Source organism: Bactrocera tryoni, chromosome 5, assembly GCF_016617805.1.
Source record: "Bactrocera tryoni isolate S06 chromosome 5, CSIRO_BtryS06_freeze2, whole genome shotgun sequence".
Taxonomy (NCBI): domain Eukaryota; kingdom Metazoa; phylum Arthropoda; class Insecta; order Diptera; family Tephritidae; genus Bactrocera; species Bactrocera tryoni.
This window is the reverse complement of record NC_052503.1, coordinates 78,242,570-78,261,976: the sequence shown is the minus strand read 5'-3', so window position 1 is coordinate 78,261,976 and position 19,407 is coordinate 78,242,570. Positions and strand designations below refer to the sequence as shown.

Sequence of the window (19,407 nt, the reverse complement as noted above, 5' to 3'; positions counted from 1 at the left end):
CAAGCCGTTCAAGTGGGGGTTAATTGTTCAGGAGGTGATTTATCTGAATTACTGAGAGTAAAGTTAGCGCATTTTGAGATGGTAACGTTTCCTGGTAACGCTTAATTCAAGCAATGTCATCTAAATACTCTGCAAGCAGTCTATCATCGTCCAAGGATGGGTATTTTATTGACAGAGAAACATAACCTCAATATTTTCAATTTAATATATATGTAAATATATTCATATATTTCTTGTACTCTCCATTTCAATATTCAGTAATTTAAGGAACTATATAATCTGTTATACTTAATTCAACCAAAATTTTCTGAAACCTCTACACAACACCTCAACCTCTCAACATAACTTCGTTGCTTTCAGGGAAAATTGTATTCACATATTAAGCTAACTTCTTTTACTTTGCAGTATGCTAACGGCGCTTCAACTGTAATGGCACATAACCTCAATATTTTCAAGGCAAATTTAATTCACATATTAAGCCAAATTCTCGTAATTTCCGCTATGATAACGGCACTTCAATATTTTCAGGGCAAATTTGATTTACATATTAAGAACATGTCTTGTACTTTCCGGTATGATAAATGGATTTTCAACTTTAATGAACTTTTGCAAAATTATTGTAAAAAAAATTAGAGTTCTCTTTTAAAGTTCTCCTCAAAACTAGCTTGGAACAAATCATTCTATAAGAAGGTATTCTATTGACTTTGGACAAGTTGTTCTGTTCATATATTAACTCAGTTTCTATGCCACTTCAGGAATCTTCAGCTTTATTATAGTTTTGAATGATTTTTGTATCAAAATTGGACTGCTCTAGTAGAGGTCTTTCCATAATTGCTTGGAACAAATTGTAGTATGAGTTGCTGGTTTGGAATTCTCCTTCAAAGGTCTCATAAAAATTGGCTAGGGCAACTTGTTCTATGATTTCTTTGATCTTGGTAAAATTGCCTCGAACAGCTTGTTTATTAGAGCTTGGCTTATTTGGTTATGTGTCTCTTTCAAAGGTCTTCTAAAAATTGGCTTGGATCAACTTCTTCTATGAGTTCTTTGATTTGGGTATTCAATATTGGTAATATTGCCTCGAACAACTTCTCTTTTAGTTCCCAGCTCATTTGGTAGTGTGTCGCAAAATATAGTCATTTTATAATCTACAAATAACTATGTTATGCGAAATGTTCTCGCATCTGGAAAAAATTTTCTTGAACATTAATGATATTGTTTTCGACTTTCTTCAAGCAGAATTATAATTAAACATTTCGTCCGTACATTCTAAGTTGCTCAAAACATATTTTATATTCATGTAAAAGCCATACATCATAATTTTACTTTATTCTCACAAACTTTTGTTGTTCCTCAGCTTTATGGTAGGTGTTCCCCGAGCCAAGTTAAAGTTATCTCTATACGTTTGCTTAGGTACGTTTTTGTCACTTCAGTTTAATTTGTTTTTCAGAATTTATGATTTGTTTACATTCTTACATTGTATGCTCTTTGATTGTCATAATTTCGTTATCTTCCAGCTTGTCTAGGAAATTTTCGAGAGATTATTTGTAGTTTATAGTTTTTTGCTGTTTCATTTTCACCTTCAATTGCGCGACACATTGTCTTTGTGTACACATCTGATGCGTATGTATGTATGTCGTGATGTGTAAATAAATTTACATAGTTACTCAATGTTAACAATGTTGTAATTTGTAATTACTTTTGGCATTGAAAAAGTGCATACATGTGTATAGTCATATAGACCTTCAAGTAAACTCGCTTATATTTGGACTAAATAGTAAAACGTAGACGAGCAGGTCACGCAGTTTTTGAGATATCTGTCTGAAATTTTGCACACGTTCTTTATTTTTCAAGATATATGTTATTTTTCGGAATCGCTTTTATTGGACTACTATAGCATATAGCTGTCATACAAACTGATCTATCAGAAACAAGTTTTTCTAAGGAAAACTCTTTTATTCGACAAGATATCTGCATGAGATTTGGCACGGATCGTTAGCCATAGCATTGCTATAACGTCCGAAGATGTTGTTCAGATCGGACCACTATAGCATATAGCTGCCATACAAACTGACCCGTCAGATTCAAGCTTTTCCCAGGAAAATTTTTTTGTCTTACAAGATATCGTCACGACATTATGCATAGATCATTTTTGAAAGCATTGCTACAAAGTCCGAAAATATTTTTCAGATCGGACCACTATAGCATACATATATGTATCTGCCATACAAAATGAACGTTCAAAACCAAGATACGGATTTTTTATACCGTTTTATGCCATATGCAATGCACCTGTGAAGGGTATACAAATAGTTTCATGTTTTCTTACTAAAACTAACAACAAAAAAAACACGATTATCTCAAAGACCTCTCATACATCAAACCGTCTGGCTGCCTATCTCGTTTAGTTAGTTTAGAAAAAAGTGGTTTTTGATAAAAACTATAACTTTTTTTTCAAATATTTGCTACAAAAACTATAGCATTGGATGTCTGCAAGTTATTTTAATTCCAATCAATCAGCTTAAGTGATAAATTAGTCAAATTTGACAAGCGCCAAGTACACATATGCTAACATGACTGCTACGCATGCAAATATTAAAAAAATATTAATAAAAAAACTACACTTGACGGATGACGTACAAAATAGCGACAAATGGCCAGACATAAGCTATGTTAATAACATATGCAAAAAATAATTATGTATCATATCTATAAGTGCGCCCTTCAGCCACCAAATGGCAATGCCCCAAATTTTGTTTGTCACTGGAAGGGAATTTCAGCGCGATATGTGATCTTTAGGTGTGCGAAAGGCAAATAAAATAAAAATATCTGCAAATATGCAGTGTTAATTAGATTATATATATATCCCATTTGCAATTTAATTACATTTTGCGCGAGCTGTTGCATACATATGTATATGTACACACATACATTCATGCATAAAAGGAATGTTCACACATACTGCGCAGATAGCCCTAACCTTGAAATGTGCTATCTCTACTATTTGTTTTACACCACTTTATTTACTTAACTTTCTTTGAAAGCGTCTTTTGACATTTTTGTTTATCATAAAAGTTGATAAGAATACGGCGAGAGCAGTGAGGCGTGCAACAATATGTTTACAGTAAAATAATTTTGTCGCTGTATAAATAGAGAAAGCGAGATATTGAGAGAATTGGATTTATTTGGTAAAGAGAGGCGATAAAAACAAGAATGCAATAAAAGTTTTAACTATTAAAGTGGGTGTTGGCTGCTGTTGAACAAAAATATACATACATATATTGAAAGTGAAAAGGTGAAGTGAGAACCAAAAATTTACAAATTTAATTACGGAAAAAATTTATTTTAATTAAACATTTTTTTTTGGTTACAGCTGGTTACAGCTACGACGAACTTGAATTTCCTACTATCAAAAGTAGTTTTAGTTCACCAAGCATTGGCACAGTAGCGAATAAAACAAATTACTGGTATAAAATACTGTGAAAGGTATAATCAAATAAATATAGCTTAACGAGTGGTTATAACAATCTAATAAGGCAATTACATACTAGCTGTTCTTTTTGGAAGAATAGCGAATAGAACAAAAATTTAGAAGAGTGACGAATAGAACAAATAACTGGTATAAATTACTGAGAAAGACATAATCAAATAAAGTTAGAATGAGAAACGGTTAAACCAATTTGATAAGGCACCTTCATACTAGCTGTTAACTCTTGAAGAGTAGCGAACAAAAACAAAATTTAGTAGAGTGACGAATAGAAGATACAAATAATTGGTATAAAATACTGAGAAAGGTATAATTGGTATAAAATACTAAAATGACAACGATTCAACATGGAACCATATACCAGCTGTTAACTTTTGAAGAGTAGCAAATAAAACCAAAATTTAGTAGATGGGCGAATAGAACAAATAACTGGTATAAAATACTGAGAAAGACATAAAATAATTAAGCTAGAACGACAAACGGTCATATCAATCACCATATACCAGCTGTTAATTTTTGCAGAGTAGAGAATCGAACAAACGACTGGTATAAAAATGAGGTAAAAAAAGTTATATCACTACACAACGCTAAAATGTGTGAAATTGTGTATGCTATTGAAAGCATTTGATATTGACACAACACAGCGATAGAGATATGTCAAATCGAAAACGGCTATATATATATGTACATATGTATATCTATACTAAATTCTATTTTGTTGCTATATAAGATTTTTCACTAACAATGGAAACAATTTCTCCAAATAGAAAAAATAGGAAAAACAAGCTAATTTTTAAACTACTCTGTTCAAAGACTCCAATAGTTCTGAAATTGCAAACTTAAAATATTAAGTGTGAATCGAACAATATGAACTGGCATAAATCGCATAAACTGGTATAAGGAAATGGTAAGAAATTCCAAGACAAAATGGAAAATTTAATAATTTCGATTTTCTTTTTGCATCAACAGTTTTTGAGAGCCGAGCTGCGAGTCGAACAAGCAACTGGTATAAAATGTAGGAACTGGTATAAGTAAATATTGAAATTAAATTTTAATCATAACTGATTTTCACATCCATAATTTTTGCATTATAGCTAAAATATTATGTGTACGTCGAACAACCAACTGGTATGTTCGCCAAAAGTTAGCCCAGATATTTTAAATACCTGAAATAGAGCGCTGGTGCTAATTTGTGCAGTTTAACATATTTCTAAGACAACTTTTTTAAAACACAGAACGATTTTCTATAAATAAAAGTTTCTCGTGTGCATTTGCATCAACTAAGCAATTCTTCTATGTACTTATTCTACGACGAACTTGAAAGATAAATTAATTTTATGAAACAATTTTCCGCGTAGAAATATTTTCGAGGTTGGAAATTGCCTGCCGAATGATGACTAAAGCTTCAAGTGGGTTTTAACTCAGTTAAAAGTTTTTCCTTAGAATTTGATAATCTAATATATATGGTATGACGATAAGATAAATTCCTTTACATATATATTTAAGTCGTTATTGGGTAGAAAAAATATATGTATATGTACTATATATAGGTACATATATTTAAATAAATATTAACAGTTTTCAATACGCCATCCTCTCTGACAAGTGTTGAACACCTTTGCCCTACATACCAATGACACTCACACATATCCGTCAAAAGATGAGTAACCACTCACACCGGGCACACATTGTGTAATATATCACCTACGTAACCCACCTCACTCATCACCTCATAGTACTCTCCTCAGCTGTTCCTTCACTGCAGTGAAACTGATAGCTCATTTAAGCGGAGTTAATGCAAAGAATTGTTTGAATTGCAAATAAATGCAAAAAATAAAAGGAGAGGAAAAATTTATTGCCATAGAAAATGAAATTCTGGAGCATTCATCACGTCGTTGGAATGCGGCACAAATGTGTACTTTATTTTTATACAAATTATTCAAGTACGTAAATATCGGTTTTGCATTTTTTGCAATGGAATGTGCTGCTTCACGTGTATACTTTTCGAAATGCCAATTAAATTAGTAACAGATACAGCTAATACTGTGGTATTTGGAGAAAATTGAGAGGTTATTTTTATAGAGAGTTCAGAACAGGCTTGATATGACCTAAGAACACTGTATAAAGTGGTATAGGTAAATTTTAAATTTGTCAAATTAATATAACTTGCTTTCATAAGAAAAAATGTTTCATAGCAGAACTAAAATATTATGTGTGAATCGAACAACTAACTGACATAGTAAATTGCCTAAATTGGTATAAGTAACTATTAACTATACTACTATATTAACAGCTGAATAATTCCAGCTGTGCATTCACATGTATTATTTTTGAGCGACGAGTTGAAGCGTTAAGTGTGAATCGAACTACCAACTGGTATAAACTGGTATAAGTAAATGTAGAATTTAACTAATTAAAAGAACTTGCTTTCACATCAAAATTGTTGAAGTTGAGCTAAATATTAAGTGCGAATCGAAAAAACAATTGGTATAAATCGGTCGAACTGGTGTAAGTAACTATTAAATGTAACTAAATAATTCCTGCTTTGCATTCAGGTGCACAATTTTTTGAGATAGGAAATACTAAGTGCGAATCGAATAAACAACTGGCACAAAACGTAGAAACTGGTATAAGTATAAGTAAAGCTTAACTAATGAACATAAATTGCTTTCGTATGCAAAATTGTTAAAGCAGAGCTAATTTAAGTGTGAATCGAACAAAATAAACTGGCATAAATCGCATAAACTGATATAAGTAACTATTAAAGTCAACTGCAGAGCTGCACAGCTTTCACACAGAAAATTGTTTAGAGTCGAGCCGTAATATTAAGTGCAAATCAACTGGTATAAAACGTATGAACTGGTATATGTGCATATAAATTGCATACAGGTCAATAATTTTTACAAATAAATCATTTTTATTTTATAAATAGCACATACGGTAGTTTTGTTTATTAAATCAAAAAAATTTATGAAATATTTTTAAAAAGCTATGGACATATTGCTTGACAACAAACCTTTATTATTAAAAATTATGATGTGGACGCGCGGATGTGCAAACTTATAACATATACTATATACATAAATACGTTTGTATTTTAAGAAAAAGTTTAAGTAATTTAAGTGAGCAGAGTAAAAGTTCTTCAAGCGCGAACGGAAGGAAGAAGTTTGCGATAAAGTTGGCACAAAAATAGTTTTTGCAAAATTTACACATTAAATTGCTATAAAATAGCACTAAATATTTTTAAGTAGCAATGCAAAGCACATAAATATAAAGTAGGTGATTAGTTCTAAGAAAATTTAGATTAAATTGTTGCTACATGCAAAGTTTTTTGCTACCAATTTAAGCTTTATTTTGGCAATGTCGCGAAATCACACAGCTAAGACAGGAAGTTGGCAAAGGAAAGCAAAAATACAAGTAGAAAAAAGAAGTATAAAAAAAAGAACATTTATGTGTATTTAATTAATCTTCGCTTGTGCCGCTGTTTCTAACTCGTACGCTTTAGCTAAGCTTTCGATGTGATTATGTGCTTCGTTGTAGCGGCAAAATGAGTGTCGATAAAAACGCCGGTTATGAGATTTGTAGCAAATTTGTGTGTCATAATTTTTGTGATATGCAAATTTATATATTATATATGTATATCAAATTTAATTCTTATGTTTGGCGATTTTTTTTCACATGTTTATTTCGGTCTGAGGTTAATGAACGCCGTCGTTCGAAAGCTATTAGGTTGTTGATTAGCGAACATCGACACATTTTTTCAAACTTTCTGAGAAAACAGAAGGAAGTGAGATAATTTTTTTTAAGTTTTTCTTTTTTTGGTAGGAAGCTCAAAAAATATTCCTTTGCAAACAGAAAACTCTGAATACTAAAAGTAGTCGAACACAGTAATTTGAATAACTTTCTTAATGTAGTGTACTAGGCTAGTCTCCATAACTCGACAACAGAAGTCTTTTTAATAAAACTTATTTTTAAATTTGAACAAAAATTAACATAAAGAAATGGCGAAACGAGCAAACACCGTTTTGGTATAATGGCATATATTGGCAACATTATTGAATTTGGTTAAATTGCTATCATATGCAACAATTTTCTTAGCAAAATTAAAATATAAAATGCGAACAAACAACTGGTATAAAACGCTTAAACTGGCATAATTAAATTTTGAATTTAACTGGTTGACTTTACCTTGCCTTTCACATACAAAACCATATTTTTTATTAATTATTATAACACTTACTAACTTGAATTCGAACAATCAGCTGCTGTAAAACTCATAGATTAAAATAACTAATAAACTGGTTGAAAATTCTTTTAACTTCATAATAAAATCTATAAATCGCATAAACTGGTTTAAGTGAATGTTAGATTTAACTGATTAGCTTGATTTTTGCTGCTACGTAAAACTTTTTTGTAACAGAGCTGTTATATCAGGAGCGATCGAATAAATAATTGGTATAAATTGCATAAACTTGTATAAGAAAACATTACATGCAGCAGAATAAATTTGCCTTCTTTTTTTATTATAAAAGTTTTTCATAGCAAAGCTAAAAACCTAAGTTTGAATCAAACAAACAGCTGGTATAAAAGGCATAAATTGATATAACTAAATTTTAAAATATACTAGTTGAAAATTCGTTTGATTTTCATAGCAAATCTTTATAGCAAATTAAATTGTTGACCATTTTTTATATTAGGGGCGAATCGAACAAAAAACTGGCATAAATGGCATAAACTGGTATAAGTGAAAGTTAGATACAACTAAATAACTTTAGTTTTGCATTTACTTAAAACCTTTTGGTAGCAGAGCAGTTATATTAAGAGTGGTATAAACAAAAAAGTGGTATCAATCGCATAAACTGGTATAAGTATATATTAATTACAATTGTTATTAAAGTTTTTATATTTGCTCTTTCATGCAATATTTTTAAGAGCTTAACTGAAATACCTATTAAATGTAAATTAATCCAAAAATTGATATAAATCGCAAAGATTGTTATAAGTGAATGTAAGGTGTGAGATGTAATGGAATAATTTTGTTTTTGTTTCCACATAGAAAATTTCTATTAGAAGAGTTATGATATATATACGAACCCTACAAGCAACTGGCATAAATCACAAAACTGGTATAAACTAGTTTAAGGAAAAAATTAATTTATTTGAATAAGTTTTGTTTTAGCCTACAACCAACTGGAGTAAATCGCAAAACTGGTATAAACTGGTATAAGATAAAAAATTAATTCAATAGCAAACACAAACTTATTTTAGCTTTCATACGCAACATTTTTGTCATCAAACATAACGGACAGCGAAGTGGTGCATCGATGACGGCTAATATAACATATTTCTTAGAAGACAACAACTGACTTGCGTCTTCATAAAGGTTGGTGTGTTCAAAAGTCAAATATTTTATTTTGTATACATTTCTACTCAGTTCTATGTTAGTACAACTCTAATCGAGTAACCTCATCCAAATTAAATACATCCCTGAACGTGTTAAACTATAATTTAACATAATGCCATTAAAACAGCAATAATACAGATTAACAAATCGGAAATTAAAAATGAAAATGACATCAAAATTTAATTTAAGTGCGAACTGATAAGACGGCTAAACCGACGATTAATCAGCTTTAGTATGTCATTTGGAATGTAATCGCATATATGTCATATTTATTTTTGGCGTACTTTTTGCTATTGGTTTTAGATTTGAAATATTTCGAGCGGTTTTAGTGTTTTTTTTAATTTTTTTATTTCATTGTATGTTTGTTTTTATGACCGGTAATGGTGACAAAAGCGTGACACATACAAAGCTGGCAGATGAGGCTTCTTTCGCGAAGCAGCACACGTTTATGTTGTATGTATGTATGCATTTTAATGAAATTTTATGTGTATTTTATGTTATACAACCGTGTTGCACGTGAAGTCATATTTTACGAATTCAATATATACTGTTGCCAATATATGTTGTTTATATCAAATGGATATTTGTTTGTTTCGATATTTCTTTCTTATGCTTTTTGTGCATATTTAATAAGCAATTTTCCCAAAGAGACTAATGTTGTCGATTTAGAAGGCTTAACTTTAGTATTAATACATCATTAAAAACGTTATGAGTATAATTTTATTTTTTTAAAAAACTTATTAATTTTAATTGTCACATTCTTGTTGAAATTGATTTTTTTTTGGTTTTTGTAAAATAAATTTTTTATTAATCTTTTTTTTTAATTTTTTTTGTAAAATTTATTTTTATTTTTAATGTAATTGATTTATTTTTAGTGATTTATTTTCTTTTTGTTTTAATTTTTATTGTAATTTATTTATTTAATTTTTTTAAATTAATTTTTTACTTTTTATTTTTTTCTGTTAAATTTATTTTTATTTTTAGTGCCATTTTTTTGCATATTTTTATTTTTTATTTTAATTATATTTAATGAATTTTTTACTTTTGGGTTTTTTGTAAAAATTCTTTTTATTCTTATTGTATTATATTTATTTTTTTGTATACCTTTCTTTGATTTATATTTACTTTTTCTATTTTATAAAATTTATTTATTTTTTGTATATTTTTATTTCATATAATATTTCTTTGTAGTGAATTTTTTAATTATTTTTGTGAAATTTGTTTTAATTTTTATCGTAATTTATTTATTTATTTTTTGTTATTTAATTTTTTTAGTCAATTTTACACTTGTTTTTTTTTGTAAAATTTATTTTTATTTTTAGTGTAATTTATTTTTTTGTTTATTTTTATTTTTTATTTTAATTATATTTAATGATTTTTTTTTTACTTTTGGGTTTTTTTGTAAAAATTATTTTCATAGTAATGTATTTATTTTTTTGTATATCTTTATTTTATTTATTTTTACTTTTTTTTATTTTATAAAATTTATTTACTTTTTGCATATTTTTGTTTTCTTTTTAATTTATTTTTAGGGAATCTTTGTCTTTTTGTTTTGTGAAATTTGTTTTAATTTTTATTGTAATTTATTGATTTTTTGTATATATGTATTTTTGTATTTTTATTATAATTAGTGAATATTTTAATTGTTTGTTATTTTTTTTAATTTCTTTTTATTATTATTGTAATTTATTTTTTATTATAACTATTGAATATTTTTATTTTTTCTTATTTTTAAATTTATTTTTAGTTTGTTTATTGTATGTATTTTAGTGATTTTTTTTGTTTTGCAAAATTTATTTTTATTTTTGTAATTTATTTACTTTTTATATATTTTTATTTTGTATTTTAACATTTTAATATTTTTGTTATTATTTGTTATTATTTATTTTTTTCATGTGTTCTCTTTTTAATGTCGCGCGGGTACATTGACAGTCATGACACCCATTTTTTAATTGTCTACGAGTTTCTATCCCATATATATACCATATATGTGTGTCTGTTATTAAGAATGCGTAGTTATAAATATTTATTATTACTATCTTTGTATTTGCTGCTCATGATATGGTTTTTTTTTTATTCTTTTTATATTATCTTTCTGCCGCTTGGCATCTTTTCACTTTGAAAGTTATCTGTGCGTCAATAAAATGTTTTCATTAAACCATTTATGACACTTAATGCCTTTTATGATTTTTATGACACAATATCAAAGCTTCTTTGGTCAAAGTGGTTTAAAGTTGAATTTTTATGGAAGCTGTTTTTATAATCTGTTGAAATCTATAAACGCAAATCATATCAACAAAGTAAAAGGTTATTAGTTGAGTGTTTATATATATATTTTTTTTGTTATTTTTATGTTTTTTTATGTTTTTATGTTTTTATTTTAATATTTTTTTCATATTTTTTATAGTTTTTTTGTCTGATAATAAATCAAAATTGAGTGCTAAACGCTTATATTAACACTTTTAATTTTATTTGTGAGACAAAACCACCGACTTCCATTTATGAGGTCTTATTTTCCATATGTAGCCGACAACACATCGCAACTCCATGGGTTTTTTAACTTTTAGGAAAAAATGCATATAAAAATGCAACCATATTTCCTTAAGAAAAAGCATTTTTTTTAATCCATATGCTAGAATGGCACTAAAAGGTGTTTGCTTGGTCTGTGTTCAGACAGGACAATTTTTAATGTGTCGACACGGCAAAGTATGTACCAAAAGGTGTGATATGGAAAGAGATATACATTTTGACTTTTACTTAGGCAAGACACTTTATGGACTTATTGATCTCAGTTAGATTTTCAGATATGGCTTAAGGGAATTCTTTCTGCATTCGGCGTTCAAATATGAACTAAGAGGTAGGCAATTGGGTATGGGAAAGGAATTTATGAAGATAACAGAAATTAGCTATGTACATATATCTAGCATTAATCATTTAGACTTACTCAAAATTATTCAATATTCAATATATAATTATATCTAACAGGTCTATGTTGCAAGCATGTGTTCACTTGTAAAATTATTATAAACTAATCTACCTTTACTTATACCTAAATTATATGCATATGTAAATATTACCATATTCCTAATTAGGCTTCTGAATCATACTGCACTATATGACCCTTTCATATATTTTCCAACATAATTTCAATATTGTTTTCATGTGCAACGAACTTAAGCGCTGCATGCGTAACAAATTCTATTTTTAACTGGGCCGCATAATGCATTCCCTAGGCATAAGTGATTTACTGAATACCTAACTACATACATAGAAGAATTCATACATCTGTTCTCGAGTACTTGCCACTCATGCAATCGTGAGGGCATTTATCATATATACGCACTTAATCAGATGCGTCAAGAGTGATTCATACCCAGCCAAGGAAATATTGAATGATAGCAAATACAAAATTAAAAAATTTCAAATTAAAAAACGGAGTAAATACAGTGGTTCTTCGTATTAAATAATTATTATATTGACACCGATTTATTGGCTGCATTGAGAGGACTTTTCAAATACAATTTAAAGATATTTGAGTTGAAAATGTTACTTCAGCACACAAATCCAAGGATTGTACTCAGGAAATTGCATATTTGTTGTCATCTAAAAACAAAAGTAGAGGTTATTCCAAAAAGAGAGAGTGTAGAGACTCAGAGGTTTTCGCAGCTAAAACAAAACGAATAGTTGGTCTTAATAACAAGTGCCTATCGTTGAATATCCGAACCACACAGGGAAAGGTAATTTAAGACAATTTATCTCTGCAAGTGTTCTAAATTGTGTGCTAAGAGTTGAGTTTATTTAGCTTTGTATTTGTATATTTAACTCTGTGAAGATGACATATAATAACTAATGAAAATGAATGGCCTGACAGTACTTTACTACCTAAAATAATATAGAGTGTACTGAGACTCAATAAGGCTGGTAAACAGCAGTGATTATATTTTGATCACATAGCTTAAGATGTCAGATTGACAAAAAAAATGTGCAGAAGACACATGAACCAAGAACTTGAAAACATGTTTTTGAAATAATTTGTTTTCAACCGGACGGCGCCACTTCCCACACATCGCAACAATCAATGGATTTACTGAGAGAACAATTCAGTGAGCAGATAATTTCACGTTTTGGGTCGGTCGATTGACCACCAACATCGTGTGATATCACACCGTCAAACTTTTTCCTGTGGAGATATGTAAAGTGTAAAGTTTATGCGGAGGCCTGCTTCGATTTAAGCCTTGGAGCAAAACATCACGAGTGTCATTCGGCAGTTACCAGTCGAAACGCTGGAACGAATCATCGAAAATTGGGCTCAACGGATGGACCATCTGAGACCAACATTTGAAAGAGATAATCTTCAAAAAATAAATGCCAAAGAATATTCTTTCAAATGATGATAAACATTCCCCACAAAATTTGAATTTTCTGTGTATCTAGCTGCTACCAGTTGCTTAAAAAATGTTTCGTTTTCAGAATTTTATTATTTCGTAAGCCTAACCGTTTAAACGATACTAACGGTAAAAATTTGTTTTGTCTTAAAGAAATACATTTTTTTTCTAGTGAATAAATCATTATCAAAATTAGTTTTTTTAACTGTAAAGCTCAGCCTTGTAGGAAATTTTCGGTCTTAAGCTTGGGTGCAGCCAAGAAAAGGTTTTTTTAATTATGGGTTTGTATATTTTTCGAAAACTATTTTCAAACATTTATGTATTGGTTTGGATTTCGAATTTTTTTTCGAAATTCTTTTTCAAATATTTATATATTGTTTGGAATTTCCAATTTTTTTAATCATTTTCACACATAAATATATGAATATGTTTATTAGAATTTCAACTTTTTTTTGAAAACCATTCTTAAAAATTTAAATAATGATTCGAATTTTGAATTTTTCGCAAGCCGTTTTCATACATTTATATATTGATTCGAATTTCGAATTTTTTTCGAAAACCATTTTCAAACATTGGTTGGAATTTCAAATTTCTTTTAAAACCATTTTCAAACATTTATGTATTGATTTGGATTTCGAATTTTATTTTTTAAAATCATTTTCACACATAGTAAATGTATGACCATTCTGCATGCCGTTCTGAAAAATTTAAATATTGATTCGAATTTTGTTTTCAAACATTTATATATTGGTTGGAATTTCGAATTTTTTTCTAAAGCCATTTTAAAAAAATTAAATATTGGTTCGAATTTCGAATTTTTTTCGAAACTCATTTCCAAACATTTATATAAAAGTTCGAATTTTGCTTCGAAAACCATTTTCAAACATTTACACATATATGTTGGTTCGAGTTTCGAATTTTTTTTCGAAAACCAATTTCAAACATTTTTAAATCGGTTCAAATTCTGTTTTTGAAAACCATTTTCAAGCATTTATTATTGATTCGAATTTCGCACATAACTAAAATTTCGATAGTAACAACAGCAATGTCGATTTCTTAGGAAATCCAAAGTGAATCATGCGTTATGCATTTTCGATACGATAAAAAAAATACTCAAAAAAGCAATAATGACGTCACAACGCTAGCGTATATCTTTATGACGCCGCTATCTACTAGCAAATACAAGCATTTTGCAACTTTGCACCAAAACTACAGACAGAAGCCGCTGTTGCTAAACGCAAGTTGTGGACTTTGGAACAGCAGCAGGTGACTGTATGGCAAGAAAACAAAGAAAATGAAACTAAAATCACAAAAAAATTACTTGAAAATGCCAAACTACGATAAATTGTGCGAATTCAAGGCATTATATGTGAAATATGAAAGTCACTATATGATTCACGATGAACGGAGAGTAATTCGTGTTGTTGAAGCGCTAAGAAATTTGCGAAAGTGGTCGAAGGCAAACGCAGAAGAAAAGTTAGGAAAGGTAAATTAAATAATATATCGCGTTAAATGTTGAAATCGGGGCCGAAAAGCAATAAGTATAGACGTATATCATATACATATGTACATATATATAAAAATATACATACAAACTAATATGGCTGTGCATTTGTCGCGCCAAAGTATTGTGGTTTGGTGACACACAAACGCCCACACAAAACAATGAAGTTCAATGTGACTTCTGTGTGTATACAGTTATGTCTTTACTATATCCACATATATACTATATACTTGTTTATATTTAAGCGCGCAAAAGAACTAATGAAATATTCATAATTTGACGTGCAAAGACAGCAAAGTGAAGCAGCTGAGAGATCACATGCGCACAGCAGTCGTACAAAAAAGCTGCGGCGCGGCAGAAGAGAGAGAAGCTGCGTTCGCATACAAAACATCACGCACAATCACTTATATGCAAACGTATATTTAAAAATTCATACATATATATGTATTTATGTAGCTTTGTATGCTCAAATATAAGTTTAGTCTGAATGCTGCTGTATTTTTATGAATGAATGTGAATGAAACTATAGAAAGTTCACGTTGAAACAAACGCGAAAAAATATATGAATCAGCGCTTGAGAGGTACAAATACATAAATACATGCATACAGGTTTACAGTTGTATAGTCCCAACGGTAGCTGCTTAAATTGAGAGAATGAAACGAAAAAAAATCAGCAAAATATTTTGCAAATTTTCTTTTGGTATGCATATAATTAGAGAGAGTTGTTCTACCACTGTCTTTAAATATTTTCTGGAATGTGGTTAGAAGATCGTTCTTTTTAATAAGAAACTCACATTTCCAAGTTTTTACATATTTTATAGTTCATTTTTGGAACTTGTGCCTAGTTTTTAAAACTAAAATTTATAAATGGGTCTTACGAACCCACCCTATGCGGCCTATTGAGGCAGAGAACCATGGAACACCCATCATTGATTTAATAAAAAGTGACACTAAGTATCAAAATACATACGGCTCAACAGCCGTCTTGCGGTCTTTACGAGACTATGTGAGCACAAAGTATTAGTGTTTTACTTCCGCTCCCTTGCACATGATCTTGGCGATCCTGTAAGTCCCTAGGCATTCTATGTGACCCTGATTAATCTATCTATTACGCTTCCTGGAAGGTACTTGTATATATTTAGCCGCTTTCCAGCAGCCATTACATCTGTTGTCTTCCTACTTCTAGGAACTTTCTCTGACGCGAACTATTCAGTTTATGCTAAACATTTTCCATTGACGACCAGATGGTCCGTTATATGAGGACTTCACAGATCTTCAGATTTGACTCCACCTGATTTATTTTTATAAGGGATATTTTTGAAACAAAGTTTGCGGCAGCAATCTCCGAACCATTCAGGAGCTCAAGCCAAAACATTCGTGGCAAAATCATCATTACAGCGAAAAAGTAGTGGAAATGCAAAAAAGAAGGGCGATTTTGTTGGATCCAATAGAGGTAGTTAAAATACTGTCTAAGATAAGTAAAAAACACTCAAGCTAGGTTTTACGTTAAGGAATGTGATGGGCGCCTTTTATTTGAAAGCCTAAAAACCCGTATTGAAATGATTTGGTAAATTATTAGGAAAAATCGTTTGCAAAATATTTATGTTCGAAGTTGAGACATCAAAAATAAAATATTGAAAATTTGAAATATTTAGATGGAATGATTACACAAATCATTTGAAAAATAAATATGTTGCAAGTTGTGAAATTAAAATGAGAAATGAAAATATTGAAAATTAGACTTTTAAAAAGGTTTAAAAATTCATAAATTTCTTTTTGATATCTCAAATCACGGCATATTTCGAACAACTTGTCAGACCAAAAAGTCATATGCAATCACCAAACTGCTTACATAAATTATCGAAAGTGAAAACGAAAATGTAAATGCGCCAAATGAGTGCAAAAACATTTGGCAGCAGACGGATTATGAATTTAGAAACAGTGACGTCAAAAAAATTAAAAAAAAATAATAAAAGAAATCTTTAAAAAAAACATAAAACCGCTTTACAAAATTTCAAACGCAAAAAGTAAATACAACAAAGAGATTTTCTTTATTTTCATCAGAAGGCAAGGTCGGTCTTCTTGCTGTTTTCGAAACACATGCACATTGGTTAATGCGATTTTGAAATATAAACAAAAGTGAAATTATTGAAATTTTTGAGGCAAATTGAATCACTAACTGCTGCTGTTGTTGTTGTTGTGCAGGCACTAATGAAAATATAATCAAACAGCTCATTAGCGCAGTGCAAGTGAGTACATAAATCGGCTGTATGGGAGTAAATTAATGTGTGTGTGTGTATAAGTCTATGTACGCGTGTGTTTTTTTTAAATTTTTTTTCGTTTTGATCTGCGCTGATTTTTCTCACTGACTTGCTCACTCAACAATTGCAAAAGCATTGCTATTTTCGTTGTATTTGCTACTTTTTTCTGCTTGCATAGCTTGACAATGAGGCAAGCGCTAAGTATAAAGATTTAGACCGCATTGCTTAGCAACTCACCTGTTTAACGGTGCGTGCAAGCATACATGCATATGTGTGTGTGTTTGAGTATTGTTGTTTGTTAAATATTTGTTTCAAACTTTTTATGTACATTTTTTATAACTTTTCTTGGAACATACCTGGTAATACGGCGCCTTTGGTCAGTCCCAGCGACAGCGTAAAAAGCAGCAACACGACGTACATTGTTCTATGGTGAATATGTCGCTGTTGTTGTAGGTGTTGAATGTTGCACGAGATCCTGTGTATTGCTGGTACTCGTTGAATTACTTTATCTTCAACTAGCTTGCACTTAAATTTTTTTAACACATTGCACCCATTTTTTTTTCACTTACTTTTGAATTTTTACAGACACCGAAAAATATTTTTTTTTTCACTTTTTAATTATTTTTTTCACTTTTTTCACTTTTTGTTGCACTTTTTCAAATGCTTTGAAATAAATTAAAAAATTATCTTTGTTTTGTAAAACTTTTACTTATGTTTTCTTTAAGAAAAATTTGTTTGCAATTAAATTTTTTTAATTTATGATTTTTTTTTCAAATTATTCTTACTAACACATCATACTAGGCATAAATATCGAAGCATCTGAAAGAAAAAAAATATTTAAATATAGATTTACCATTTTTTATTAAAAAACAAAATTGTTTAAATCATTAAAAAATTAAACATTTTCACTAAAAAAAATTAAAAATTTTCACCAAAAAAATTAAAAAATTTTCATTAAAAAATTAAAAATTTTCACTAACAAATTAAATAAAAAATTGATAAAAAAATAAAAAGAAAAAAGTCATAAAAAAAAATCATAAAAAATGTTTCAGAAAAAAAATGTCATAATTTTAAGAAAATCTCTTTGTATCATTTTTTTCTTAATTTGTATGAAAATATTTTTAATTACTTTATAAAAAAAAAATAACTTTTTAAGAAAATATTTTTTTAAGAAAATTTTTTTTAAATTCTTTTATGAAAAAATGTTTCAAACGATTTATAAACAAATGTTTTTTTTTTAATACTCCTAGGAAATTTTCATGAAAAAATAATTGCTTAAAAAATTTTGTTTCACAAAAAAAATTAAATAGATAAGAGAACGTAAATTATAAAATTAAAAATATTCAATTATTTAAAAAAAAAATTAAAATATGAAAAAATTAAGCTTATTTACATTATTTAAAATATTGTAAAATTAAAAAAAGAATTCTTAAAAAAAATCATCAAAAATTTTTTTATAAAAAAATATAAAACACATGGGCCCATTTCATCAATTGGCGACATGGTTTTGTACCCGTGGTTCTCCGATTTTGACGAAACTTTAGAATATCATAATATAGACCAAAATAAAAAATGACTATTTCTTTTGTTTTTTAACGACCTCAAAATTGAGTGAAAAAAATTTTGAGTCATCCAATTTTATGTAAAAAAATCTCTGCTTTCTGATAAAAATATTTTCAAAATCCAAAAAAAAAAAAAATTTTCCAAAAATCCCATTTTTTGTGCTTTTCCCCCGTATAGCCAATATAATAAGTCAATCAGCTAATGCTTACAACGAAATTACGTGCATGTAGCAGTTCATCAATGCCACAAACACAGCAGGATTTTAAATTTAGATACACAAACAAATTCAATGTAACCATACAAATTAGTGTTGGCAGTACCGAAACGCAAATATTTCGGGATCAGCAAAATATTTGATCTAGTTTGTTGTAAACTATTTTTATTACAATAGCTAAACACATGTAAATTCATATAAGTGTTGTTAATCCCGAAAATGGAAATATTTCGGGATCGAAGCAATATTTATATGTTATTTTTTATCAAATAAAGAGATGTAAGTCCAAAATGCATATTAGTGTTATCAATCCTGAAAAATTTAAACTTTTAAATTTCGGGATTTATGATATAATTAATTATTGTTGTTTCAACGTAAAAATCCGGGATCGGTAAAATATTTCACTTGCTTTATTTTAAATAGTTTCCGCTTTGTAAAAATTTATATCGTGCAACACTAATTTAATCAATCCCGTGATTTTATATCTTAATTTAAGTTTAACTTGTGTTTCATAATATTCGTTTTTAATTTTCAGGACTCATAGATGAATCAATCCAGAAAACTTAGAATTTCGGGATTTGTGAAATAACTA

The 19,407-nt window shown here is 29.0% G+C and overlaps 2 protein-coding genes across 5 annotated transcripts in view; both read right to left on the bottom strand.

The window, feature by feature from the left end:
• Nucleotides 1–17,613, bottom strand: part of LOC120777342 (flocculation protein FLO11) — a 273,730-nt gene extending 256,117 nt beyond the window's left edge. For both annotated transcript variants that reach the window (XR_005705508.1, XM_040108594.1), the window contains exon 1: nucleotides 17,395–17,613. Coding sequence is in view for 1 of the 2 variants with exons in the window: in XM_040108594.1 (XP_039964528.1) it covers nucleotides 17,395–17,458 (64 nt within the window). In the remaining variant the exon portion in view is untranslated. The remainder of the gene's footprint in view (nucleotides 1–17,394) is intronic.
• A 173-nt stretch (nucleotides 17,614–17,786) lies between these two features.
• The window catches only part of LOC120777423 (cysteine-rich motor neuron 1 protein), a 179,081-nt gene continuing 177,460 nt past the window's right edge, over nucleotides 17,787–19,407 (bottom strand). For all 3 annotated transcript variants that reach the window (XM_040108727.1, XM_040108728.1, XM_040108726.1), the window contains exon 7: nucleotides 17,787–17,857. In XM_040108727.1, coding sequence (XP_039964661.1) covers nucleotides 17,836–17,857 — 22 coding nt within the window. In that variant the 3' untranslated portion in view covers nucleotides 17,787–17,835. The remainder of the gene's footprint in view (nucleotides 17,858–19,407) is intronic.